Source organism: Podarcis pityusensis (genome assembly GCF_964106645.2).
Source record: "Podarcis pityusensis genome assembly, chromosome: 3".
NCBI classification, from domain to species: domain Eukaryota; kingdom Metazoa; phylum Chordata; class Lepidosauria; order Squamata; family Lacertidae; genus Podarcis; species Podarcis pityusensis.
The window spans coordinates 118,356,276-118,382,809 of record NC_138026.1 but is presented as its reverse complement, the minus strand read 5'-3'; the positions used below and the strand labels follow the sequence as shown (position 1 = coordinate 118,382,809).

The 26,534-nt window shown below is 47.0% G+C and overlaps 1 protein-coding gene across 4 annotated transcripts in view; it reads left to right on the top strand.

Moving 5' to 3' along the window:
* The window catches only part of LOC308474619 (uncharacterized protein C8orf74 homolog), a 76,598-nt gene extending 62,203 nt beyond the window's left edge, over window positions 1-14,395 (top strand). For all 4 annotated transcript variants that reach the window (XM_081001154.1, XM_081001152.1, XM_081001155.1 and 1 more), the window contains exons 4-5: window positions 10,304-10,704; window positions 13,440-14,395. In XM_081001154.1, coding sequence (XP_080857280.1) covers window positions 10,304-10,704; window positions 13,440-13,805 — 767 coding nt within the window. In that variant the 3' untranslated portion in view covers window positions 13,806-14,395. The remainder of the gene's footprint in view (window positions 1-10,303; window positions 10,705-13,439) is intronic.
* The last annotated feature ends 12,139 nt before the right edge of the window (window positions 14,396-26,534 follow it).

Sequence of the window (26,534 nt, the reverse complement as noted above, 5' to 3'; positions counted from 1 at the left end):
CCTCAAATGCTTTATTGGGGGGCCTGAAGACCCCTCGACCCTGACTGGGAACAGATATGGACCACAGGTATGAAGTTCACGGCATGTAATGCCTTAAGAGAGAATATTATGAAAACGATATACAGGTGGTACATGATACCAGTCAAGCTTACGAAAATCTATCATTTGCCCAATAATAAATGCTGGAAATGTAAAGAGACGGAAGGTACATTCTTTCACCTTTGGTGGACGTGCCCAAGGATTAAGGCTTTCTGGGAGATGATCTATAATGAAATGAAAAAGGTATTTAAATATACCTTCCTGAAGAAACCAGAGGCCTTTCTCCTGGGCATGGTCGGCCAATTGGTGCCAAAGAGGGACAGAACTTTCTTTATGTATGCTACAACAGCAGCAAGAATACTTATTGCAAAGCACTGGAAGACACAAGATCTACCCACTCTGGAAGAATGGCAGATGAAGCTGATGGACTATATGGAACTGGCGGAAATGACTGGCAGAATCCAGGAGGAAGATTGGAAGAAATTTAAAGACTATTTACAGAAACATTGTAAAATTAATGAATGTTAGAATGATGTTGGAATGAATCTATGTGATTTTAGCAAAAATGTATCAAAGATTTAAGAAAAATAGACTGTTAATTGGTGAAAAGAGGGAAAGTAAACTCATAGTAAGATCAAGATAAATTTTCAGGATATGAATTTTGAAGAGAGGGAAAGGATTTGCTGAAATGGATAATTGACTTAGAATACAAAAAAGGGAGGTGTGAGGAGGTCAGGGAAACAAGCATATGAAAGATAAGTTATGGGAAGGCTCGATTTGTCTTCTTTTTTATTTTTGTATGTTGTTTTTAAGTGTTCTTATTTCCTTGTTTTTTATTGTGATGTGTTGTTTTACTACTGTCTAATCTGGTGGGGTTTTTTTTTTGCTTTCTGTTTTCTTTTGCCTTTTTGTAAACTTAAAATCTTAATAAATACTATTTTTTTTAAAAAAAAAAGAAGACCCCTCGACCCCTTGGTGTCCCGGTGCGGCTCTCATTTTCAGCATCTGCCGGGTATTTCCATCCCCTCCCCAGCTTTCCAAAGGAGCCCACAAACAACGTGCCGCTTCCTCGACTCACCCCAGTGGGAATCGTGAGTGGCGGCTCTCAAAGGGAGGGCTTTGTTCAAGCGGGAACCAGGCCAATTTCTGGAGGAAAGACCTGTGATGTCCTCATAGGTGGGATGCCTCCGAGGTGCTGAAGGGGAACGACAAGAGGCGTCTTGTCGCGGGAGAACCCGCCCATTTCCGTTTCTCGTCTTAGCAACCTTCGGCTTGGTTTTCTTCACATTTCCACGCCGGTTTGTGATTCTCTCTTCAATCCTTTCTGAAAGTCCTCTCAGCATTCTGGTGCAAATTTTGCCTGCTGTTTGATTCTTTGTGTTTGGAGACGTGTGGATGTCAAAGGGTTCTAGGCTGAAGAATTGATGCTTTTGAATTCTGGTGCTGGAGGAGATTCTTGCGAGTCCCATGGACTGCAAGAAGATCAAACCTATCCATTCTGAAGGAAATCAGCCCTGAGTGCTCACTGGAAGGACAGATCCTGAAGCTGAGGCTCTAATCCTTTGGCCACCTCATGAGAAGAGAAGACTCCCTGCAAAAGACCCTGATGTTGGGAAAGATGGAGGGCACAAGGAGAAGGGGACGACAGAGGACGAGATGGTGGGACAGTGTTCGCAAAGCTACCAGCATGAGTCTGACCAAACTGTGGGAGGCAGTGGAAGACAAGAGGGCCTGGCGTGCTCTGGTCCAGGGGGTCACAAAGAGTTGGGCACGACTAAACAACAACAACAATTGTTTCACCATAGAACCATAGAAGCGCAGAGTTGGAAGGGACCCTCAGGGTCATCTAGTCCTACCCCCTGCAATGCAGGAATCTTTCACCCAACATGGGACTCGAACCCACAACCCTGAGGTTAAGAGGCTCTGCCGACTGAACCAGAATTGTTGTTGCTGTTGTTCTTCTCCTTCAATAATAATAATAATAATAATAATAATAATAATAATAATAATAATAATCTATTTATACCCCGCCCTCCCCGGTTCAAAAACTGGGCTCAGGGCGGCTAACAACAAATTTAAAACACTTTAAAACACTTAATTATTAAAGCAGCATAAAATACAGTTTAAAAACATGAATAACAATAAAAATCAATTAGAAAATCCCCAGGGCTAGCTGGCTGAATTGGTCCTACTTGGGCCAGCGAGGAGGCCAGGGGAGAATTAGCTGTGGGGTCTCAGAGCGGGTGATCTTCATAAAAGGGGAGGGGGAGGGAAGAGAAGTGAAATAAAAGATCAGGATGAATTCAAATTAAAGGCCAGGCGGAATAGCTCTGTTTCACAGGCCTGCTGGAAGGAGGTTAAATCCTGAAGGAGGTTAAATTCTTGCTGTATCTGTAAGGTCCCTGGAGTCCCTGTTGGGTAAAAAAGGCAGGGGATAGATAGATGATCGATACATAGATAGATAGATAGATAGATTTGGTACCCGCATGTCTCGAGAGACAATGGAGTGAGCCTCCGGGGATGAAGTCAGTTGCTGCATCTGCAGCACCAAAGTGACCTTACACAAGCCTGGGCAGTGTGTATGGAGGTCCTGGGCTGCTCGGACAACAAGACTCCCCTCTTGGCCTCGCGGATGTGGTCCAAAGGAAAGCAGAACGACACAGTGGGAACCAGATGGGCTGCAGGAGTTGCTGGAAGGAGGCGTACAAGGCAGAGGTGGAGCTAGCTACTCTGGCACCCAGAGCAGCCCATGGGCATGTGCTGGCGGCGGGAAGCTTCCCAGGGGTGTGTGGCAGTGGCGGCGCATGTCCCAGAGGGGTGCACCGGTGGCGGCACGCATCCCATGGGCGTGTGCCGGCACATGTCCCAGGGGTGCGGTGGCGGTGGCGATGTCACCCCCTTCAGGGATGACACACGGGGCGGACCACCCCCCACTGCACCCTCCTTTCTCCACCAGTGGTGCAAGGCACCACCCAACCTCCTTAGGAGCTCCACTCCTGAGATATCTTTTTGTATCTTGCATTTCCCCAAGACCAGGACTCAAGGTGGCTCACACAAATTAAAACAACACAGCTTTTTCTGTTGTGAACTGCCCCAGGATCTTCGGATGAAGGGGGGTATGCGAATGTAATAAAATTATTTATAAGGTTAAAAAAAAGAAAGGTAAAGGACTCCTGGACGCTTGTGTCCATTTCGCCCAACGTCCGCTGCAAACCCGGAAGTAACCGGTGGGTTTGCTGCTGGTCGCGCATGCGCAGGAGCGGCAATTGCCGCCCGTGCCTGCACACAATGGCACCTCTCCCAGCGACCTGTTTTGACCTCCGGCGGACCTCCAGGTGGATTATGGTCGCAGGTAGAGGTTCCACTAAATAGGTAAAGGTAAAGGCAAGACCCCTGGGCGGTTAAGTCCAGTTAAAGGCAACTATGGGGTTGTGGCGCTCATCTCACTTTCAGGCCAAGGGAGCCAGCGTTTGTCCACAGACAGCTTTCCAGGTCATGTGGCCAGCAGGACTAAACTGCTTCTGGTGCAATGGGACACTGTGACGGAAACCAGAGTGCAGGGAAACACCAATTACCTTCCCACCACAGTGGTATCTATTTATTTACTTGAACTGGTGTGCTTTTGAACTGTTAGGTTGGCAGGAGCTGGGACAGAGCAACGGGAGCTCACCCCGTCGCGGGGATTTGAACCTCTGACCTTCCAATCGACAAGCCCAAGAGGCTCAGTGGTTTAGACCACAGCGCCCCCCTCATAATTTATATAATACTATTAATCAGGGAAGCGGGCATTTCAGCCTCCCAAAATATTCTGCAGCTGACCTTAAGGTCACTGAACTAAGTCACATTGCAGCATAAAGTCATTGGATGTGCACCAGAGCAAGAGGTTCCCTTGTGTATTGAATCAGCATAATCGATTTTAATCACACTTTATGCCTTAATTGGTTTACCGATGCCAAGATGTCTGCGTTATCAACAACTGTTTTTTAATGGCCCTTATTATAAGGTAATTATCACCACCTATAGTTTTCTGCCTTTCATTTCCTTCTGAACCCACCGTGTACAATTGCACACACCCCATAACTGTGTGTGTGTGTGTGTGTAATTCAGGATAACAACCCATGAATCTGATGAAGTAGGCATAAAGCCCACGAAAGTGCCATAATAAATTTGCTGGCCTTTCAGGTGTCACAAGACTCTTTGCTGTTTCGTCCTGAAACTTGTTATTCCAAGTAATTCTACAGCTATTGAGGGAGACGACAACGATGTTGCAAAGAATCAGTTTTAAAGTAATCTAATCATTCTGTTCCCTGAAGCAAAACTTCTCAAAAAGCACGCAGCCTTGGTAACCAGAGCAATATTCCAAACACTTCTGAGCCAGCCTAAAATTGGTGAAGCTGCGGTATTTTACATTTAGTGGAATCTGTGCTCCAATGTTATTCTTTTTTCGTGATTGTGGACAAGATAAGCTTTAGGTTAGGCATCTAAAACGAGCAGAGGTTCATTTTCCTGCTCTTTCCTGTTGAGCGAAATGATTGGTGCTACCAGTGCATCAAAAAATAAAGGAGAGGGGACAAGCAGCTGCGAAAATGACCGTCTCATTGTTTGCCTTGAGACCATTTCTCAAACTCTTGATTTGTTTCGAGCCTTGCGGACAGAAGGCAGCCGCCTTCTTCTCTCTGCAGCCAATATAATCCCAAATCCATATTTATTGGGATCGTTACAGCTCCACCTTATTGACTCAACGTCGCTCTCTAAACAATAGCCGAAAGGAACAAGGATCTCTCATCGCCACCCGCCCTGAGACAAGAGCCTTTAAATATAAAATGGGAGAGATAATAAATGATGTCAGCTGTAGTATCCCATTAGATAAATATTGCTCAGTATTAATTGCTATGTTGTTCAAATACTGGCTCCCAGATGTCTGCTGTCCTCTTGAGACACCTCAGGTTCTTCTGCAGAGATGGAAATATTTGGGAGTAATGCGGGCAGGGGGCAGGAGTTTGAGATTCTTCCTGTCAGTCCCACTCCCAGCCAGTGATGGAGATGGGTCATCTGACACACCAGATCCCATGGGCGTCTGCACAAGCATAAGTATAAAGTTTTGCCTGCATTGCAGGGGGGTGAATTTAATGGCCCTTTGGGTCCCTTCTGACTGTACAGGTTTATGATTCTATTTACTGCATGCTTGTGAAACGGGGACCATAAACGCCATCTCCAACTCCTCGAAAGATTCCATCAACGGTGTCTCCGAAAAATTGTACACATCGCTTGGGAAGACAGGCGAACTAATGCCAGTGTACTGGAAGGAGCAAAGATCACCAGCGTCGAAGCAATGATTCTTCAACGTCAACTTCATTGGACTGGTCATGTTGGGCAGGTGCCTGATTATCGTCTTCCAAAGTGACTACTCTATTCCAAACTTAAAAATGGGAAGTGTAATGCTGGTGGTCAACAAAAGATATTGAAAGACTCTTTCAAGGCAAGTCTAAAAAAAATGTAGTATAAACACCGACAACTGGGAAACACTGGCCTGCGAGCACTTCAGCTGGAGAATAACCTTTACCAAAGGTGTCATGGACTTTGAAGACACTCAAACTCAGGATGAAATGGAGAAACGTGCTAAGAGGAAGGCATGCTTGGCAAACCATCACCGTGATCAACTCCTGCCCAGAAAACTATGTGCCCACTGTGGAAGGACGTGTGGATCCAGAATTGGCCTCCACAGTCATTTATGGGCTCAGTGTTAAAACCGTGTTTATGGAAGACAATCTTACTCAGCTATAAGGGATTGCCGAAGAAGAAGAAGAAGAAGAAGAAGAAGAAGAAGAAGAAGAAGAAGAAGAAGAAGAAGATTCCATGTAAACTAATGCAAAGACTGCCAGAACATAGACACCAGAAACTGGGCTATGCCCGCTCAGATTGGAGTGTAGCTGGGCCACCAGCCGAAGCTGATGGAAGGCTCTTTGCCCTACCAAAGTCATCTGAGCTTTTTTGTGGATCCAGAAATACCCACAAGCTATGTCCCTGCTCCTTCAGAGAGACTGTAACCCCATCTGGAGCAGGCCACACCCTGCCCATCCTGTCTAGGGAGCCACCCACTAATAGTGCTTCAATCTTGCCCGGATTGAGCATAAATGTTTGTTGGCTCTCGTCCAGTCCATTGCTGAGGCCAGACTTCAGTCTAGCACACCCCCTGCCACACCTGCAGGTGTCAAGGAGAAGCAGAGCTGAGGATCATCAAGGTGTTGCTGGCAACGCGCTCTGAGACTCCAGGTGGCCCCACTCAGCAGTTTCATGCGGGGGTGTGTGTGTGTGTGTTAAAATTTAACCCTGTGGAACCCACACCAGAGACTCCATGGGGCAGAAGAACACTCCCCAAGCACCGCCCGCTGGAGACAGCCATCCATGTAGGAAGCCGCTCTGGGAAAATAACATGTTCAATGATATTGACAACCGCTGGGTGACCGAGCAGGATTTCAAGGGACACTTGCTGTTGTTTAGTCATTTAGTTGTGTCCGACTCTTCATGACCCCATGGGCCAGAGCACGCCAGGCACTCCTATCTTCCACTGCCTCCCGCAGTTTGGTCAAACTCATGCTGGTAGCTTCGAGAACACGGTCCAACCATCTCATCCTCTATCGTCCCCTTCTCCTGGTGCCCTCCATCTTTCCCAACATCAAGGTCTTTTCCAGGGAGTCTTCTCTTCTCATGAGGTGGCCAAAGTCTTGGAGCTTCAGCTTCGCGATCTGTCCTTCCCGTGAGCACTCAGGGCTGATTTCCTTCAGAATGGTGAGGTTTGATCTTCTTGCAGTCCATGGGACTCCCAAGAGTCTCCTCCAGCATATTTCTCCCGGCAAAGGTCATCACACAGGGTGACCAAAGGCATTTCCATGTCAAAACCCAAACCCCAGTTGAAATGGGTCTAGAAGAGTGGTTTCCTCCAAGATAGCCTGGATCTGACCCACAACCCCAACTCAGGGTCCATGCCCAAGAAGGGAATGTGAGCAACTGGCCGGTAATTAGTTGGATTTTCCGAATCCAGGGAGCATTTTTTAAGGAATGCTTTTATCATTGCCTCTCCCCCACCCCTTTTTAATTTTTTTTATTTTCAATGCAAAATTACAACAAAAATTACAAACATTGAATCCAAAATAAAGCAATACAAACAAGCAAAACAAAACACTAGAAAAAAACAGACAACCCCCCCCCCAAAAAACACAAAAGCACACATCTACAAATAAATCCATATCATCATTCTGATCGTTACGTACGTATACACATATTGACTTCCTTCCTTTGTTCTAAGACCTTGAAATTTTTACTCTTTCTAAATTGTGTCTAATGTAGATTGCCTCTATCATTGTACTTTTTGCACCAGTTTTCTCTTTCTTTAACCCTGCAAAGTTTCATTCGTTACATACCGATATACTTACTCCAGAACAATGTTTTCACATATACTCTTTAGCACATCCCCATTCTTTTAATAATTTTGGGTCCGATTGTCCCCTTTATGAATGCTGTGAGTCTTGTCAGATGTATATATTCACAAATTTTAATTTGCCATTCTTTCATTGATGGAATTTTTCTCCCTTTCCAATTTTTATGAGCATCCTGGCAGCTGTTGTCACATGGATAGTATTGCCTCTTTTAGGCAGGTGGAGGACCCCCCCAAACACACAACTCTCAAGGAGGCAACCCATTCAGATGGACAGGGTATAAATAAATTTGTTGTCACCAAAAATGTATAGGACAAGTACAAGTTTTTCTTTGTGTGGCTTTTTCTGTTTTTTGACTGTGACTTGTTCTTCATTTTATGGGACTAACTTGTGGCTGTGACTTGTGACTTTGTTTTTGCGACTGTGGCTTGTGACTTCATTTCTGTGACTTGTTTTTGTGACTGGGTGGAACCCATTTCAGCTACTGATTGATTGATTGATTGATTGATTGTGTGACTGCAGAAATGGATAAAAGCCCCCCATCCAAACAATGACTATCATCAGTGTATGTAAGGGAATATATATATATATATATATATATATATATATATATTTATATATATATATATATATATTCTACAATACTATCTTATTTATTTTATAGTACAGTACATTGAATATTGCTTTCATTTTATGGATCAATGGCTTCTTTAGATAGTAAAATTCATGTTAAATTGCTGTTTTAGGGGTTGTTTTTAAAAGTCTGGAACAGATTAATCCATTTTGCGTTACTTTCTATGGGAAAGTGAGCCTTGGTTTTAGAATGCTTCGGTTTTGGAATGGACTTCCGGAACGGATTAAGTTTGAGAACCAAGGTACCACCGTACTCTGTCATTATTTTTATTATTAATTTATTGAGTTTATATACCACCATATACCAGGAGGTTTCAGGGCAGTTCACAGAAAAGATCACAATATATATAATCAGGATAAAAACAACAACCCAATAACATCCCCCACTCCCCAAAAAGAGCCACATTTTAAAAGGGTATAGGATGTCAATCAGGTCCACCAAAGGCCTGGTTAAAAAGGAACGTTTTAAAGGTGTATAATGAAGGCGTCAGGCGAACTTCCCTGGGGAGAGCATTCCACAGACAGGGAGCCACCACAGAGAAGGCCCTGCTCTCGTGTTGCCACCCTCCAGACCTCTAGAGGAGGAGGCACACAAAGGAGGGCCTCAGAAGATGATCTCAGGTTCCAGGTAGGTTCATATGGAAAGAGGTGGTCCTTGAGGTATTGCGGTCCTGAGCCATTGAAGGTTTTATAGGTCAAAACCAGCACTTTGGATTGGGCCCGGAAACTAATTGGTAGCCAGTGCAGTCGGACCAGGATCAGTGTAATATGCTCAGACTGTCTTGCTCTGTTGTGCAACTTGGCCGCTGAAATCTGCACTGGCTGAAGTGTTAAGTTGTGGATGAACATATCAGACGACACAGCGATTTTTCAGACAGCTCTTGTTTATTCACAGGCCAGAACAGAACAGAACTGAAGGGTTCAGCCAACCTGCTTATATAGAGCTCAACTACAAAGCAACAGTAACAACTTTCTGTAACTATCCAATCACTGAACGTCACTTTCAATTCCTTATATGCATATGCGGACCTGAGTGAAAACTATCTACAGTATACCCCTGCTGGCCCAGGGTGAGAACTTCAGTACATAACATGAAGTTTCCAAACCGTCTCCAGAGGCAGCCCTACATATAACGCATTGCCATGGTCACCCTAAAAGGGGGTCATCGCATCCTCTCCCCGCCCCCTCCAATTTCCTCCTGCCCCTTTTCCCACACACTTTTTCTTGTGGATGCCTCTCTGGCACCCAGTTCCGATTGTGAGCTGCTTGGGGCTGTGACCTCAGACCCCTTAACACAGTTACACGCAGTGATTTTTAAAAAATAGAATAATATAAGCAAAACATCAAATCGTCTTCTTTGCAGCCCGAGAAACCAGCCTGAGAGGCACAGGTAAGCTGCTCTAAGCTCCCCACAAAGGAATTAAAAACCACAATGTTATTTATTAAATCCGTAATCTGGATACTGTCGGTTTATTTGATTCCATCCAAGGATCCCTTCCTGTGAAATATCTCAAGGCAACGTCACAGGAAAAAAAACGTAAAAAGCGATTAAAAACAACTCCATATGTGAAGAGAGTTTAAAACGGTTCCCTGTAATGCACGTGTAGTATACGACTGTTTTAAAAGGCTTTTAGATTTATGTTACACAAAATGAACCACGGAAAGAGACGAAGGAAAGTCATCAACATTTTAAGGTTGTTGAAATATACTCGGAGTCAAGTGTGGATTTCATCCTCTTTATTCAGCTCATAGTAGTGAGGAGGAATGGAAGTTCCCCCAGAATGTCTGCTTTATATACATTATTTACACAATGGGCCCCACGTGATTGGCTAATTCCAGGATTCACCTGTAGGCCAATCAGGTTGTGGATTTACTTCCACCTGGAGCTGGATTGGGTGCCTCCTGCGGACCAATCAGACTGCTGCATTGTTCTAGGACCAATCAGACTGCTGCATTCTGAATCCTATTGTTCTAGGACCAATCAGACTGCTGCATTCTGAATCCTATTCAACTCAGTACATAGCAGTTGTTTAAATGAATATTCTAAAATGTAAAAACAACATTTAATAAAAATTAGAGGGGGGGAATTGAATGGGGGGGTGGGGAGGAACCTTGTATGCTGCCTTGAGCCCCTTAGGGGAGAAAAAAGGTGTGGTATAAATGCAAAAAACAGAATTTCTTCCCTTCTACGCCAGGTCTGCCCGTCTCACAAGCCATCAAACTCCTGCAGGAGAAGCTTGCTGCCTTCCGGGTGACTCTTCCGGACTTCCACCTGCGTGCCGTCTGCGATTACTTCCACAACACCTTCATCAAACATTACGGGCTGCACCAGTTTGTCCTGGCTCAGGAGAGGGACCGCTGCCAGACCTTTGCCAGCCTGGAGGTCTACGCTCCCCCCAAGCCCCTGCCTCTGAGGCGGGGTACGGAAATCAGGGCCTGGAAGTACCAGCAGGAGCTGGCCGCAGTCTCTGCAGCGGAGGAGGAAAAACAGGCCGAAATGGAGCGGATCAGGGCAACCTTGTGCAAAGAGAGGGAGAACATGCTGGAGGAGGTCTACAGGAGCGTCCGGACGCAAACGGCGACCCTGGAGAAAGAGGTGAGCTTGGGGCGTACAGCTTCCGGGTCATGTGGCCAGCATGACTAAGCCGCTTCTGGCGAACCAGAGCAGCGCACGGAAACGCCGTTTACCTTCCCGCCGGAGCGGTACCTATTTATCTACTTGCACTTTGACGTGCTTTCGAATTGCTAGGTTGGCAGGAGCAGGGACCGAGCAATGGGAGCTCACCCCGTCATGGGGATTTGAACCGCCGACCTTCTGATCGGCAAGTCCTAGGCTCTGTGGTTTAACCCACAGCACCACCCGCATCCCTAAGCATCTGGGTAGGCTTGTCTAAACAGGAATGCCTTCAGCAGACGCCAAAAAGAATATGGTGAAGGCGCCTGCTTGAGATCAATAGGCGGGGAGTTCCAAAGTGCACCAAATGACCAAGAGCCAGCAAATGGGGGCCGGGGTATTGCGTGGCAATTGTAGTGGCAATTCCGTGGATCGAAGCAGTTGAGTGGGCACCTGTCGGGGTAAGGCGATCTTGTGCACAAGGTCGCCCCCAGCTGTTAACGTCTTTCTATGCTAATAGTAAAGAGACGCAGGTGGTGCTGTGGTCTAAACCACTGAGCATAGGACTTGCCGATCAGAAGGTCGGCGGTTCAAACCCAGAGTCATTTGCGACTGGACCTAATGGTCGGGGTACCTTTAAAGGTAAAGGTAAAGGCACCCCTGACCATTAGGTCCAGTCGAGGCTGACTCTGGGGTTGCAGTGCTCATATCGCTTTATTGGCCGAGGGAGCCGGCGTTCAGCTTCCGGGTCATGTGGCCAGCATGACTAAGCCGCTTCTGGCGAACCAGAGCAGCGCACGGAAACGCCGTTTACCTTCCTGCCGGAGCAGTACCTATTTATCTACTTGCACTTTGACATGCTGTCGAACTGCTAGGTTGGCAGGAGCAGGGACCGAGCAACGGGAGCTCACCCCGTCACGGGGATTCGAACCGCCGACCTTCTGATCAGCAAGTCCTAGGCTCTGTGGTTTAACCCACAGTGCCACCCCTTTATGCTAATAGTAACATCTGGAACTTGACACTACAGTTCCTGGCAACTGGGGTTCAGGAGCTCACTTCCTCTAGCAGTAGCGATTAGTGGCCGTTGGTACCCTGATTCAAACCTCCAGCATCTCCCTGTCTTCCCCTTGCCTCGTTGCAGCCCCCTAGGTAATCCCACCAGCCCCCAGGGTGTGGTACTTCTCACTTCGGGATCTAGTGCGTCGATCCCAGTTTGCACCACAGGTTCCACTCGTTGCAAAACTATGGCCTTTGGGTCTCCCGGTTCTGGCAGCCTGTTGACAGCACATCAGAGTTCCATCTGTGGCTGCCTCGTCCAAAACTTTCTCCCCAGCCCTGATCTGCATAATCAAGCTGCGACGCGTCTTATCGCCCTCGAGATGGAAAATCTCCTCCTTGCCGAGACTTGCTTCCCTGCCTGGGAGCGCACTGTTTGAGGAAACCAAATGAAACTCCGACGTGTTTTTACTATTACTGCCAGCCCATCTACGGAGTGGAATTAATTGGCAATTAATGCTTACACGTGTGCTCCTCAACGCGCTGCCAGAAACAGCCGCGGGTGAGTTCAGAGAACGTCACCTTTTGAACTCGAGCCGAGACGTCTATCCTGGAGCGCTCAGTGGGTTGTTCAGCGTACCACCCTGTGCGCAAATGGGGAAAAAACCCCAGCACCCATCCTTCCCGGTTCCTGGGATTGGGTCCCGCTGCCGTGGACGTCCTCGAGATCTGATGGCTCTCCTCCAACCTTGATCAGCTCCTGGGAGCTTGGCAAGAGGCCAGTCCTCACAGCTGCCTGACGGCTTCTGCTGACAAGTATCACAAACGTTGCCTCCCTGACCCACATTGGCCCCCACACTCTCTCCCCGGCCCCTCCCCGGCCTGCTTGCCAGTTCCCAAGCTCCACCCTGGCTTCTCGGAAGGCGCAAGGTCAAAACCTTTGCAGAGCTAGTTGCTGAGAAGCGGCAGGCCTTGCAAATATCGGGGGCAAACATGGCGGCCGGCGGCGGCCATGTTTGTTTACAATGCACCTGTTTTGCAAGCAGGCGTGGGAACCTAATTTTAACAGTGAAAAGGGGGGTGCATACCCTCCAAGTGTCCCGATTTTCCAGGAAAAGTCCAGGAATCACAGAAGCCATCCTAGTTTCTGATTTGATCTGGAAATGTCCCATTTTTTCCTTTTTCCACATCTTGGAGAACACGTTAAGATGGAGATGGTTGCCAAGTTTCTGCGGCATGCAATAAGGATTTGCGAATGCTGTACCACAGCATTTTAATTGTTAGGTGCCGATTTTGCCGGGTGATTTTATTGCGCTGAAGCTTTCAGAATTTTGTGGTACCTCGGGTTAAGAACTTAATTTGTTCTGGAGGTCCGTTCTTAACCTGAAACTGTTCTTAACCTGAAGCACCACTTTAGCTAATGGGGCCTCCCGCTGCCACCGCTGCACGATTTCTGTTCTCATCCTGAAGCAAAGTTCTTAACCAGAGGTACTATTTCTGGGTTAGCGGAGTCTGTAACCTGAAGCGTCTGTAACCTGAAGTGTCTGTAACCCGAGGTACGACTGTATATGCCAATAACGATTTGAGGTTGAGGTGCTCAACAACCTCAAACGACCTTGCTGTGCTAGGTAACCATTTTGGAAGCCCAGGCAGCAAGCCCAGGTTCATTCTACGTCTAGCGGAAATGTCAGAAACCACAATGCCCTGTGTTTGTTTTCCAGACTCTGATGTCTCTTGTCCGAGAAGCGATTAAGGCCCAGGTCCAGAGTTTGCACGATATCATCCAGAACGAGATCCAGGCCACCTTTGAAATCCTTCAGCTCCGGCTCCAGAAGAAGGCCTTGCTCCTCAACCCGCCTGCCCCTTACCCGCCACCCTACAGCCCTGATGGGAGGAAGGCCAGCAAGCAGAAGAAGCTGAAGGAGTTAATATTGGAGGCTCAGATTAAGGAGAAGGAGAAGGAGGAGAGGGAGAAGGAGAAGGAGAGGGAGAAGGAGAGAGAGAAGGAGAAGAAGGCGGAGAAGAAGGCGCAGAAGGCGGCGCAGAAGGCTGCGAAAGACGAGAAGTCAAAGAAGAAAAAGAAGTGAGGACGGTGTTGAGGTTCTCCCAGGCATGTCCTGACATTCTCAATCCCATGCCTGTCTTCTCTTTTTCAGGTCTTCTTCATCCTCTGGCCTTGAGGAGGATTCTCAGGGCCACAGTGCCTGGGGCTTCCCCACCTCAGACTGCAGGTGGGACCTCACTTTCCTTCAGATACATCCCATAGAAAACTTGCGCGTCAGGGGGGAAATCCCTTGCCTTCCTCTCTGACACGCTGGATTTCCATGGAGATAATTTTCTCTCCCTCGTTCACGCGAACCCCTCCAACTTGCAGCCTTCAGCTGTCTCGTCCAGACACGGGTTAACTCCCTCACTGAGAACAAAGCCGAAGTCTCTTTGTTCACAGGGGTAGAGATTTACAAAGAAACCCAAACAGATGTGTGCACCTAAATGTAGATGCAACATTCACCAAAACATCAGAGGTTTTCGTTCCATCTTTCTCAACAAAAATTCTTCCTGCCAGGCCTATGGAAGGATGAAGAGACTGTTTTGGATGCTGCAAAGGCGTTCATCATGAGATCCCTCTGTCTTTACTGTTCCAAATAAACTAAAACATTTAATATTTCTTTCAACTCAAGCTGGAGTGTGGGTTTTTTTTGGGGGGGGGGGCATTGTTTTAAATAGCCCTCTGAGTTCCCCCTGGCAGGCAATCCTGAAAACAGTCTGCTTAAGCCGGCGTAGCCCTGTTTGCTAGTTCACAGTCTTTGGTCCCGATCCGGCTTCTGGCGGCACACAGAGCATGGCTGGGTATTTGTCAAAATGTGACACATCCCATCCAAAGGGATAGACCACATCTGTGGGTGATAATGGGCACAGAATCCCAATTGCACACATACTGACCACAGACCCTCCAAATGTCTCTATTACTGAAGCCATCCCGGTTTCTGATTTAATCCCAGAATGCCCTGCTTTTCCTTCGGACGTCCCTGATTTCGTCGGAGAAGTGTTGGAGGGTATGGAATGGGACGTCCCTATTTTCATTGGAGACATGTTGGAGGGTATGGAAAAGGACGCTCCTATTTTCATTGGAGAAACGTTGGAAAAGGACTTCCCTATTTTCATCGGAGAAATGTTGGAGGGTATGGAAAAGGACTCCCTATTTTCATCAGAGAAATGTTGGAGGGGGTGTAATCAACGTAAACTGAATCAGTCTGGTTATTTCAATGCATTTTTATTATCCAGTCTTCAGCATTCAGGGAGAATGTTTGGAAATCTAAGTAAGCGAGTTGGCACACTATGTTGTAGTAGGGAGTAAATATCACACACACATACACACACTATTTAAAAGCACGTAAAACAAATCCAGATATTTTAAGCAAATCCAGTGGCATTTAACCTCTCATTCCGCTCAGGTCTTCCTCTTTAGGAACCTCTCGCTTCTGCCATTTCGTAAACAAATCAAACAGGAAGGTAAGTCAGCCTTGGAGATCCCACCCTTCCCAAACACCCTATCCATCGCTTTCGACTTCTGAGCCATATTTTTGGGAGTCTTGCTCTCGCCTTCCATGGGGTTTCAGGGGAAGATCAGACATCGTTTGGGGCTGGTGCCCTGAATCCAAGCAGATTGGGCAATTTCCTTCCTGAGACCACGGCAAGACGACTAATGTCCTTGAAATATACTCGGAGTCCTGTAGTGATTTCATGCTCTTTATTGCAGCGTGTAAAACAGTGACTGAATTGCCCCCCAAACCTCAGACTTTTATATACATTATTTACACAATGAGTCCCGTCTGATTGGCTGATTCTGCTTCCCTCCTGGAGCCTGACTGGTCTTTTCCTGCAGGCCAATCCGTTGTCGCATTCTACGGTCCTACCAGCCTAATAGGCTGATTCACTTCCTTCTGGAGCCTGATTGGTCTTTTCCTGCGAGCCAAACAAGTGTTGCATTCTAGGATCCTACTTGTCTATTGTTCTAGGATCCAAGGTTAGGAAATAACACCCCCACTCTCCCCAGAGCTCATAGGGAGGGATGTGATCACCATGACAGGGTCCCCAAGACCCAGAACTTACTGGAAATAAGAGGGAAAGGTCTGTGGTTGAGGGGTGGGGAGAGGAACTAATACGATGGAAATATCTAAGATGAAAGAAACATCAGTTGAATGGGGATATGTTCATAGAATCTTAAGAGTTGGAAGGGACCCGAGGGTCATCTAGTCCAACCCCCTGCAAGGCAGGAATCTCAGCTAAAGCATCCCTGACAGATGGCCACCCAACCTCTGCTTAAAAACCTCCACAGAAGGAGAGTCCACAACCTCCCAAGGGAGTCAGTTCCACTGTCAAACAGCTCTTGCTGTCAGAAAGTTTCTGCGTATGTTTAGTCGGAATCTCACTACTTGTAACTTGGAGCCATGGGTTCGAGTCCAACCCTCCAGAGTGGGAGAAAACAAGCTTGCTCCATCTTCCATGTGACAGCCCTTGAGGAATTTGAAGATGGCTATCCTATCTCCCTTGAGTCTTCTCTTTTCCAGGCTGTGTTCAAACAGTGATGCCGCAGTTAATGAAGGTAATTGAGGAGCAACCTTTGTGATTTAGCCAGCCTTGTTAATTACGGCATGAAGAACTTCCAGGAAGAGACATTATTCCCCAGGGAATTGGCCCTTAGACTTCAGGGTGTGATATGATATGATAGCCATCTTCAAAGATGGGCTGTCCCGTGGAAGATCCTGTCGTTTTCTGCTGCTTCGGAGGGTAATAATAAGAAGAAGAAATTTTATTTATACCCCGCCCTCCCCAGCCAAGACCAGGCTCAGGGCGGCTAACACCAGGTATAAAAACAATTGATTGAAATACAACTTAAAAACAAGATTAAAATGCAACATTAAAATGCAGCCTCATTTCAGTAGAAACTCAAACATTTTGGGGATGAAAATGTCAAATCTTCACCAAGGCCAACTATCCAGACTGGTCCTACGTGGGCCAGAAAAAAGCCAGGGAAGTCCCCAAATAGGAGTTCCATCACAGAAGGAGAAAGGAAAGGGGGGGGGGGGAGATCAGGCTGATTCCAAGCCAAAGGCCAGGCAGAACATCTCTGTCTTACAGGCCCTGCGGAAAGAAATCAGATCCTGCAGGGCCCTGGTCTCATGAGACAGAGCATTCCACCAGGCCAGAGCCAGTGTTGAAAAGGCCCTGGCCCTGATTGAGGCTAATCTGACTTCCTTAGGGCCCGGGACCTCTAGGGTGTTGGTGAGGTTACTCTCCCTCTGACAGAGCAGGTTCATAGCTTGGGGGCGCTCCTGGATCTTTTGCTCTCACTTGAGACTCAGGTGGCCTCAGTGGCCCAGAGCGCCTTCCATCAGCTTCGGCTGGTGGCCCAGCTATGCCCCTATTTGGACAGGGACTGCCTAACTACTGTTGTCTAGGCTTCAAGGTTAGATTACTGCAATGCGTGATACATGGGGCTGCCTTGAAGACAGCTCAGGAACTTTGGCTGGTGCAGAATTCAGCAACCAGATTGCTCACCAAGGCAAGATGGTCTGAGCATATTGCACCGATCCTGGTCCGACTACACTGGCTACCAATTAGTTTCCATACCCAATTCAAAGTACTGGTTTTGACCTATAAAGCCTTAAATGGCTCAGGACCGCAATACCTCAAGGACCGCCACTTCCCAGTCCCTGTGGTCATCCTCTGAGGCCCTTCTTCATGTGTCTCCTCAATGAGAGGGCTAGAGGGCAGCAACAAGAGAACGGGGCCTTTTCTGTGGTGGCTCTCCATTTGTGAAACACTCTCCCCAGAGAGGTTCACCTGGCACCTTCATTAAACACCCTTAAAGTAAAGGTAAAGGGATCCCTGACCATTAGATCCAGTCGTGACCGACTCTGGGGTTGCGGCGCTCATCTCGCTTTACTGGGCGAGGGAGCTGGCATACAGCTTCCGGGTCATGTGGCCAGCATGACTAAGCCGCTTCTGGCGAACCAGAGCAGCGCATGGAAACGCCGTTTACCTTCCCGCCGGAGCGGTACCTATTTATCTACTTGCACTTTGTGCTTTCGAACTGCTAGGTTGGCAGGAGCAGGGACCGAGCAACGGGAGCTCACCCCGTCGCGGGGATTCGAACCGCTGACCTTCTGATCGGCAAGTCCTAGCCTCTGTGGTTTAACCCACAGCGCCACCCGTGTCCCTAAACATCCTTAGGTACCAGGCAAAAATGTTCCTATTTGACCAGGCCTTTGGCAGATGGACATCCGATGCAGTTTTAAACGTTATCCAAATCTTATTTTTATTATGTATTTTGTGGTGTGTGGTTTTTTTTTTTATATCTTGTATTTTGTGTGTGTTGTGAACTGCCCCGAGATCTACAGGTATAGAGAGGTATATAAATTTATATATATATATATTTAAAAATTCAACTGGCCAACCTTCAATCACATAAAGTTGAAATCGCTCATTTGAAGCGTGCTCAAGTTGCAAGTTATGTGTCTTGTAAGAACAGGATGCTGTGATAACTTGCAGTATAGTATCATGGTTAGCAGAGACAGTGTGGTGTTGTGGTTATAGTGTCAGACTGAGACTTTGCAGACCAGGGTTCAAATCTCCACTGGGGATTATAAAAATTGCTTTGCAAAAAAGGGGGGGCACATTATTTTTATTTATTTATTTATTAAGGGGCAGGGGTGGTGCTGTGGTCTAAACCACTGAGCCTCGGGCTTGCTGATTGAAAGGTTGGCGGTTCAAATCCCCGCGATGGGGTGAGCTCCTGTTGCTCGGTCCCTGCTCCTGCCAACCTAGCAGTTCGAAAGCACGTCAAAGTGCAAGTAGATAAAAAGGTACCGCTGCTGCGGGAAGGTAAATGGCGTTTTACGTGCGCTCTGGCACTTGTCACAGTCCTCTGTGCGCCAGAAGCGGTTTAGTCCTGCTGGCCACATGACCCGGAGAGCTGTCTGTGGACAAACGCCGGCTCCCTTGGGCTGAAAGCAAGATGAGCGCCACAACCCTATAAAGGTAAAGGGTAAAGGGACCCCTGACCGTTAGGTCCAGTCATGGCCGACTCTGGGGTTCGGCTCATCTCGCTTTATTGGCGTACAGCTTCCGGGTCATGTGGCCAGCATGACTAAGCCACTTCTGGCGAACCAGAGCAGCTCATGGAAACGCCGTTCACCTTCCCACCGGAGTGGTACCTATTTATCTACTTGCACTTTGATGTGCTTTCAAACTGCTAGGTTGGCAGGAGCAGGGACCGAGCAATGGGAGCTCACCCCGTTGTGGGGCTTCGAACCGCTGACCTTCTGATCGGCAAGTCCTAGGCTCTGTGGTTTAACCCACAGCGCCACCCGCATCCTGCCACAACCCTATAGTCACTTTTAACTGGACTTAACTGTCCAGGGGTCCTTTACCTTTACCTATTTACAGTGGAACCTCTACCTGCGACCATAATCCATTCCGGAGGTCCGTCCAGAGGTTGAAATGGATTGTTGGGAGAGGTGCCGTTGTGGGCAGGCGCTGGCAGCAACCGCCGGTCATGCGCATGCGTGAACGGTGATCGCCGCTCCTGCGCATGCACGACCAGTGGCAAAACTGCTGGTTACTTCTGGGTTTGCCGTGGACGTTGGGCAAAATGGACAGAAGCGGAGGCGGACATAAGGAGAGGTCTGGCTGTATTTATTACCTCCCCTTCACCCTAAGGTCCCAAAGCAGGTTACAGCATTAAAAACAAAATTAAAAACAATTTATAACCATGCAAATGAGGTGGATTCTAACAGCATTGCACCTCAAGCATCAAAAATCAGGACAAAGAGGAGAGCTTTCTCCAAAATCTGTGTAAGGACGTTGGTACAAAAATGTGTGTTATTGGGAGAGACATTCATGCTAAAAGGCTGGTGGATTTTCACGGGCACTTTTTTAAAAAACCCAGTTTGCAAAGTAGTGCAGAATCTAAGATCAGGGCAAAACGAGGAACTGAGAGAAATCCAAACGGAACCATTTATTTCCCCATGGCTTCAAGGCAGCCCCTCTACGTGTGTTCATGAGGAGGAAGAAAGAGAGAGAGAGAAAGAGGGGGCAGCTATTTTTCTCGAAGAATAAACAAGCTGTGATTTCTCCTCCTCGGCCCTTTGCTTAAACATGAAGGCAGCACCAGGGCTCATAACATCCGGCTTGAGGGGCCGGCTTCTGTTATCAGGCAGGAAACAGCTCTGGATACATCCGCTCCTTCGCCTCGGCAGCCCAAGCCACCTTCAGTGGCAAGATCTGGCAGGAAAACACGAGTGTCGTGCCTTGATTCCTTCTCCTTTTGCACAGCAGGAGCCTTGCCTCTGCAGCTCGGGGCGGGGAAAATATATTGCCTTCCCTAACAGATTAGAGCAGGAGAAAGTTTTCTGACTTGGGAAAGCAGGAGGATCTGTACGGCTAATGTCTCGCCTAGTGGACTTGTCCCAGAGGTGGCCGCAAACACAGCTTTGAGAGGCCTATGATAAAGATTGACCTCTTTCATGGAATTATAGGACCTTCAGGACGCGGGTGGTGCTGTGGGTTATTCCACAGAGCCTAGGACTTGCTGATCAGAAGGTTGGCGGTTCGAATCCCCGTGACGGGGTGAGCTCCTGTTGCTCGGTCCCTGCTCCTGCCAACCTAGCGGTTCGAAAACACATCAAAGTGCAAGTAGAAAAATAGGTACCACTCTGGCGGGAAGGTAAACGGAGTTTCCGTGCGCTGCTCTGGTTCGCCAGAAGCGGCTTAGTCATGCTGGCCACATGACCCGGAAGCTGTACGCCGGCTACCTCAGCCAATAAAGCGAGATGAGCGCCACAACCCCAGAGTCGGTCACGACTGGACCTAATGGTCAGGGGTGCCTTTACCTTAAGGTCCACAAATGACAACATTTTGGAGGTCCCATGTTGCAAGGAGGTTAGATTGGTCTCAACTAGGGCCAGGGCCTTTTCAGTACTGGCCCCGACTTGGTGGAATGCTCTGTCACAAGAGACTAGGACATCTTTCCGCAGGGCCTGCAAGACAGAGCTGTTCTTCCTGGCCTGTGGTTTGGACTCAGTCTGACCCTTATGTTTCCCTCCCCTTATGGTCTTGATTTATCGGCTACTTTAAAATGAGGCTGCATTTTAAATTGCATTTTAACCTGTATTTTAAATTGGCTCCCCCCCCCCTATGTTTTTACTGTAATTTTACTGGTGTTAGCCACCCTGAGCCCGTCTCTGGCCAGGGAGGGCGGAGTATAAATAAAATTTATTAATATTATATTATTATTATTTGGTTCGACCCCCTGTAATGCAGGAATCTCAGCTAAAACAAGTTCCATACCTTGCTATGCATATACAGTTGTCACAATACAAAGAGTGCAACAGGCTGAATGATAAAGCGGTAGTACCTCGGGTTACATACGCTTCAGGTTACATACGCTTCAGGTTACATACGCTTCAGGTTACAGACTCTGCTAACCCAGAAATAGTACCTCAGGTTAAGAACTTTGCTTCAGGATGAGAACAGAAATCATGCTCCAGTGACGCAGTGGCATTAAGAACAGTTTCAGGTTAAGAGTGGACTTCCGGAACGAATTAAGTACTTAACCCGAGGTACCACTGTAACTGTGAAAATTTTACTGGTTATTTCCTGTAAGTTACTTCTTGTAAGTAACCTAAGGATTGTGTTACACAGGAACTTACAAGAAGAAGCAGTAAGAAAAGATAAGAAAAGAAGAAATAAATTTATATTGGAATTAGCCTCATAAGTTATACACCGTACATATGAACTGTATATGTTGCACGTATTGGGCTAGACCTTTACGATAGGAAATAACCAGTAAAATTTCCACAGTTGTTATCCTTCAGCCTGTTGCGGTTTGTGTATTGTGGAATCTCAGCTAAAGCGCCCACGGCCTCTGCTTTAAAACCGCCAAGGAAAGGAGGAGAGTCCAGTGAGAGAATCCGCTCCACTGTCAAGCAGCTTTTACCAAGAGAAAGTCCTTTCTGAGATTTAGCTGGAAACTCCTTTTCTTACAATTTGAATCCATTGGTTCACACCCCACTCTCTGGAGCAGCAGAAAACACGATTTGCAGGAACGCAACACGATTTGCGGCCTACTCTAAAATCAGAACTAAGCTGCTCCTCTTATGAGCAGGTATTTTGCAGAGTCCTGATCCACAACTTTTCCTTTCTTGGCTGACAAGGGTTTTAACTCCCGAAATTCTGGGGCTGGCAATCAAGGGTATGGGGGGGGAGGGTGGAAATCGCTACCCGATTCTCAAGATTCAAGGAAATGATCTTCCAGGGATGGACTCACACACACGGGCCATGTTCCAGCGGCTATCCGGGAAGGGTGATGTAATGATGCCTCATGATTACTAACACAGCAGTCTGCACGGCAATCATATCTGCTGCAGATGGACCTGAATTATGGGTAATTTTTTATTTTTTTAAAAGTAAAATAGACTTTCCACTCCTCTAGCTTCAGGGATCTTGGTGCAGCCCCTGACAATTCAAATGAGCTTCTGCAAGTAGTAACCCAGAGGGTACTACTGAACTTGTGACTGTCTTTTTAAAAAGTCATCGTGAAAATTCACGAGCGTTTCAAATGTATGCATTGTTGCATGCAATTCTTCTTTTGCATTTTTGCAAAGCAATCATCCCTAATGCATGTATGCATGTTGTTTGCACTGACATATGCACATGACAGCAGTCATGAAATTAAAAGACACCTGCTTCTTGGGAGGAAAGCGATGACAAACCTAGACAGCATCTTAAAAAGCAGAGAAATCACCTTGCCCACAAATGTCCGTATAGTTAAAGCTATGGTTTTCCCAGTAGTGATGTATGGCAGTGAGAGCTGGACCATAAAGAAGGCTGATCGCCGCAGAATGGATGCTTTTGAATTCTGGTGCTGGAGGAGGCTCTTGAGAGTCCCATGGACTGCAAGAAGATCAAACCTCTCCATTCTGAAGGAAATCAGCCCTGAGTGCTCACTGGAAGGACAGATCCTGAAGCTGAGGCTCCAGTACTTTGGCCACCTCATGAGAAGAGAAGACTCCCTGGAAAAGACCCTGATGTTGGGAAAGACGGAGGGCACAAGGAGAAGGGGACGACAGAGGACGAGCTGGTTGGACAGTGTTCTTGAAGCTACCAGCATGAGTTTGACCAAACTGCGGGAGGCAGTGGAAGACAGGAGTGCCTGGCGTGCTCTGGTCCATGGGGTCACGAAGAGGCGGACACGACTAAATGACTAAACAACAACATGCACACTTTACCCAACTATCTGCAATTTTGCTTGGCTGGAGAACTGCATTGCAAAATTCAGAGAAGTGGGGATTTCAGAAGATGGCTGTGTTTTGGTTTGTGGGTTGTCTTGGAAATTGCAAATTGGGTATGATTGACTGTCAGTGTGAACTGAATTGAATTTCTTCTCCAGCCCAACTGGTGGGTCATGCCATACACATGAAGAAGAAGAAGAAGAAGAAGAAGAAGAAGAAGAAGAAGAGTTTGGATTTGATATCCCGCCTTTCACTCCCCTTCAGGAGTCTCAAAGCGGCAAATTCTCCTTTCCCTTCCTCCCCCACAACAAACATTCTGTGAGGTGAGTGGGGCTGAGAGACTTCAGAGAAGTGTGACTAGCCCAAGGTCACCCAGCAGCTGCATGTGGAGGAGCGGAGACTCAAACCCGGTTCACCAGATTACGAGTCCACCGCTCTTAACCACTACACCATACTGGACAGGTAATCCTGTCTCCCTCGCTCTTTGTGGCTCTCACTGTTGGAAGGCGCTGCCTCTAATTGCTTCATAGCAGAGCGACCGCTGCAAAAATGTGCCAGAGGGAGAAAGCTTATTCTCTTCTGTCTTGCTAGGATCACGAAGGCCTCATTGCGGACAGCAACTTCCCAGCCCTCCTTGGAACATATGACTTCTAGACAAGCTGATCATTGAGCCCTGTCAATCCTCCACTCTTTCTGGAGAACCCAAAAGTTGTTTTGCTATTTTGTTAACAGGGTTTTGGATTTTATTTTCCAAAATAAAAGCGGCAGTTTAACTCAGACTTGCATGCTAACATAACACACATACACCACGTCCCCTGCTGAGAAAAAGATTGACAACAACAACAACAATAAACAAACAAACAACTTATTATTTATACCCCACTCGTCTGGCTGGGTTTCCCCAGCCACTCTGGGCGGCTTCCAACAAAATATTAAAAATACAATAAAACATCAAACATTAAAATCTCCCCTGGAGTAAGCATATCGGTATGTAACGAATGAAGCTTTGCAGGGTTAAAGAAAGAGAAAAATGGTGCAAAAAGTATAAAGATAGAGGTAATCTACATTAGACACAACAATTTAGAAAGAGTAAAAATTTCGAGGTCTTAGAACAAAGGAAGGAAGTCAATATGTGTATATGTACATAATGATTAGAATGATGATATGGTTTTATTTGTAGAAGTGTGCTTTTGTTTTTTGTTTGTCTGTTTTTTTCTCTTGTGTTTTGCTTCCCCCCCCCCCCTTGTTTGCACTGTTTTATTTTGGATTCAGTGTTTGTAATTTTTGTTGTAATTTTGCATTGGGGGAAAAAACAAACCTTCCCTAAACATGGCTGTCTTCAGATGTCTTCTAAAAGTCAGATAGTTGTTTATTTCCTTGACATCTGATGGGAGGGTGTTCCACAGGGCGGGCGCCACCACCGAGAAGGCCCTCTGCCTACTTCCCTGTAACTTGGCTTCTCGCAGGGAGGGAACTGCCAGAAGGCCCTCGGAGCTGGACCTCAGTGTCTGGGCAGAACGATGGGGATGGAGATGCTCCTTCAGGTATACTGGGCCGAGGCCATTTAGGACAACTTCCCGGGAGATGGTACCATTGTCCCTGCTGTGAAATGAGCAGTAGGGTTTCAGCTACCAGTCCCCAGGGAATGCCAGTTTAACCCACCTCAGTTCCATGGCATGGATTTTCCCTGAGATTGGGGGGAGAAGGGCGGTCGATGGAACGCAATTGCCGCTTTTTAGTATGGAGAAATGGCTTTTAGCTGTGAGGGCAATGCTCTCATTTCTGAATGGTTCCCATTGAAGCATCTGATTGTCTACACCAGGCAGGGCCAAACTTGCCCCTCCAGCTGTTTTGGGACTACAACTCCCATCATCCAGCTAACAGGACCAGCGGTCAGGAATGATGGGAACTGTAGTCCCCAAACAGCTGGAGGACCAAGTTTGGAAATGCCTGGTCTACAGGATGCTGCACTAAGACAGGCCCTTGGCCTGATCCTGCAGTCTCTTCTGATGCTCTGATGTGCACATGGAATGCTTTTGGAAGCAATGTCCAAACATGTCATCATTTTTTTATGACCTGTAACGTTATCATTACTTGATTGGGCTTAATTGGGTTGGTGCGGTTAGATTGCTCTTCGCAAAGGTTGAGACGCAATCATCAGCCCGCCAGGTTTATCAACGGCTTGTTGATTGATGGGTGCCTTTTAGCAGGGGGGCGTGGGGGGGGCAGGGAGGATGAACTATTTGGCAACCGCTGGTTTTCTCTACCCAGACCTAAGATGCAGAATAGGCTCATTCAAAGTGCCTCGATTGCAGGTGAGGCAAAAGATGTTGATAGCTTCTTTATCACGAAGATAGCATCGTACCGCCCAGCAGTTGCATAAACCCTCTTCAAAGCAACACACGAACGCAGATCGACAAACCGCCTCCGCATTGCATTCTTGAGGTTTCCCATGTTCTCAGAATTGCTCGATATTTAATGCGATTCCTTCCGCAGCAGTTCCTAGGGCTGGCAGATGAAGTAAGAGAGGCATTACCAATGCATTTCAATGGGGCTATACCGTATTTTTCTGTCTATAAGACACCCCCATGTATAAGACGCCCCATATTTTGGGGGACTCCGATTTAAGAAAATGGGGGGAGATACTATCCATGTATAAGACGAGCCCAGATTTTGAACAGTATTTCAGAGTAAAAAAACCCTAGTCTTATACACGGGAAAGTACGGTAATAACCTCTTGCCATCACCACAGAACCAGCACTATTGCAAGTCCCACATAATACCTGTTCCACGTTTGTAAGAAATCATTTTTTAGTCCGGCAGTGGCTACACTTTGGAACTCCCCGCCTATTGATATCAAGCTGTGTGCTCTTTGGTGCCTGCTAAAAACATTTTTGTTTAGATAGGTCTACTCAGATGTGTAGAATGTTGGCGTGTGTTTTAATCCGTTTTTATTTCATTGCTGATTTTGTTTCCCTGGAATGTTTTTAACTATTTACTTGCTTTATTCTCTCCGTAACCCACTTTGAGGTTTTTATGACAACCAAGTGGCATATGACTTTTATGAAATAAACAAACAAGCAAACCAGACCATCGCTTTTAACATGCACTTCGCTTTTGTTCCATCTGGAGAACCGAGGGCGTAAATAGCAGTGAAGGAAACTTTCCGGGAAGATCTCCTCCACAACCCTGCTCCATCATGGCTCTCCAGTATTCCCTGGCTGTGTGTATGTGAGGGAGGGGGTGCTGTTGAACTGAACAATTAAAATAAGTTGTGGAAAAATGCACCTAGAGTAATAATGCTCTCTGCCAGTTCCAAGGGGACAGTTTAGGGAAGTTTTTAATGTTTGATGTTTTATCAGGTTTTTAATATTCTATTGGGAGCCGTCCAGAGTGCCTGGGGCGGGTTATAAATAATTTGATGTTGTTGTTGAGCTTTTTGGGGGACAGTTGTCGAGATCCCCCCCCCCAAAAAAAAATCTCTAAAAGAGTAATGAGGTCCAGCGCCGAGGGCCTTCTGGC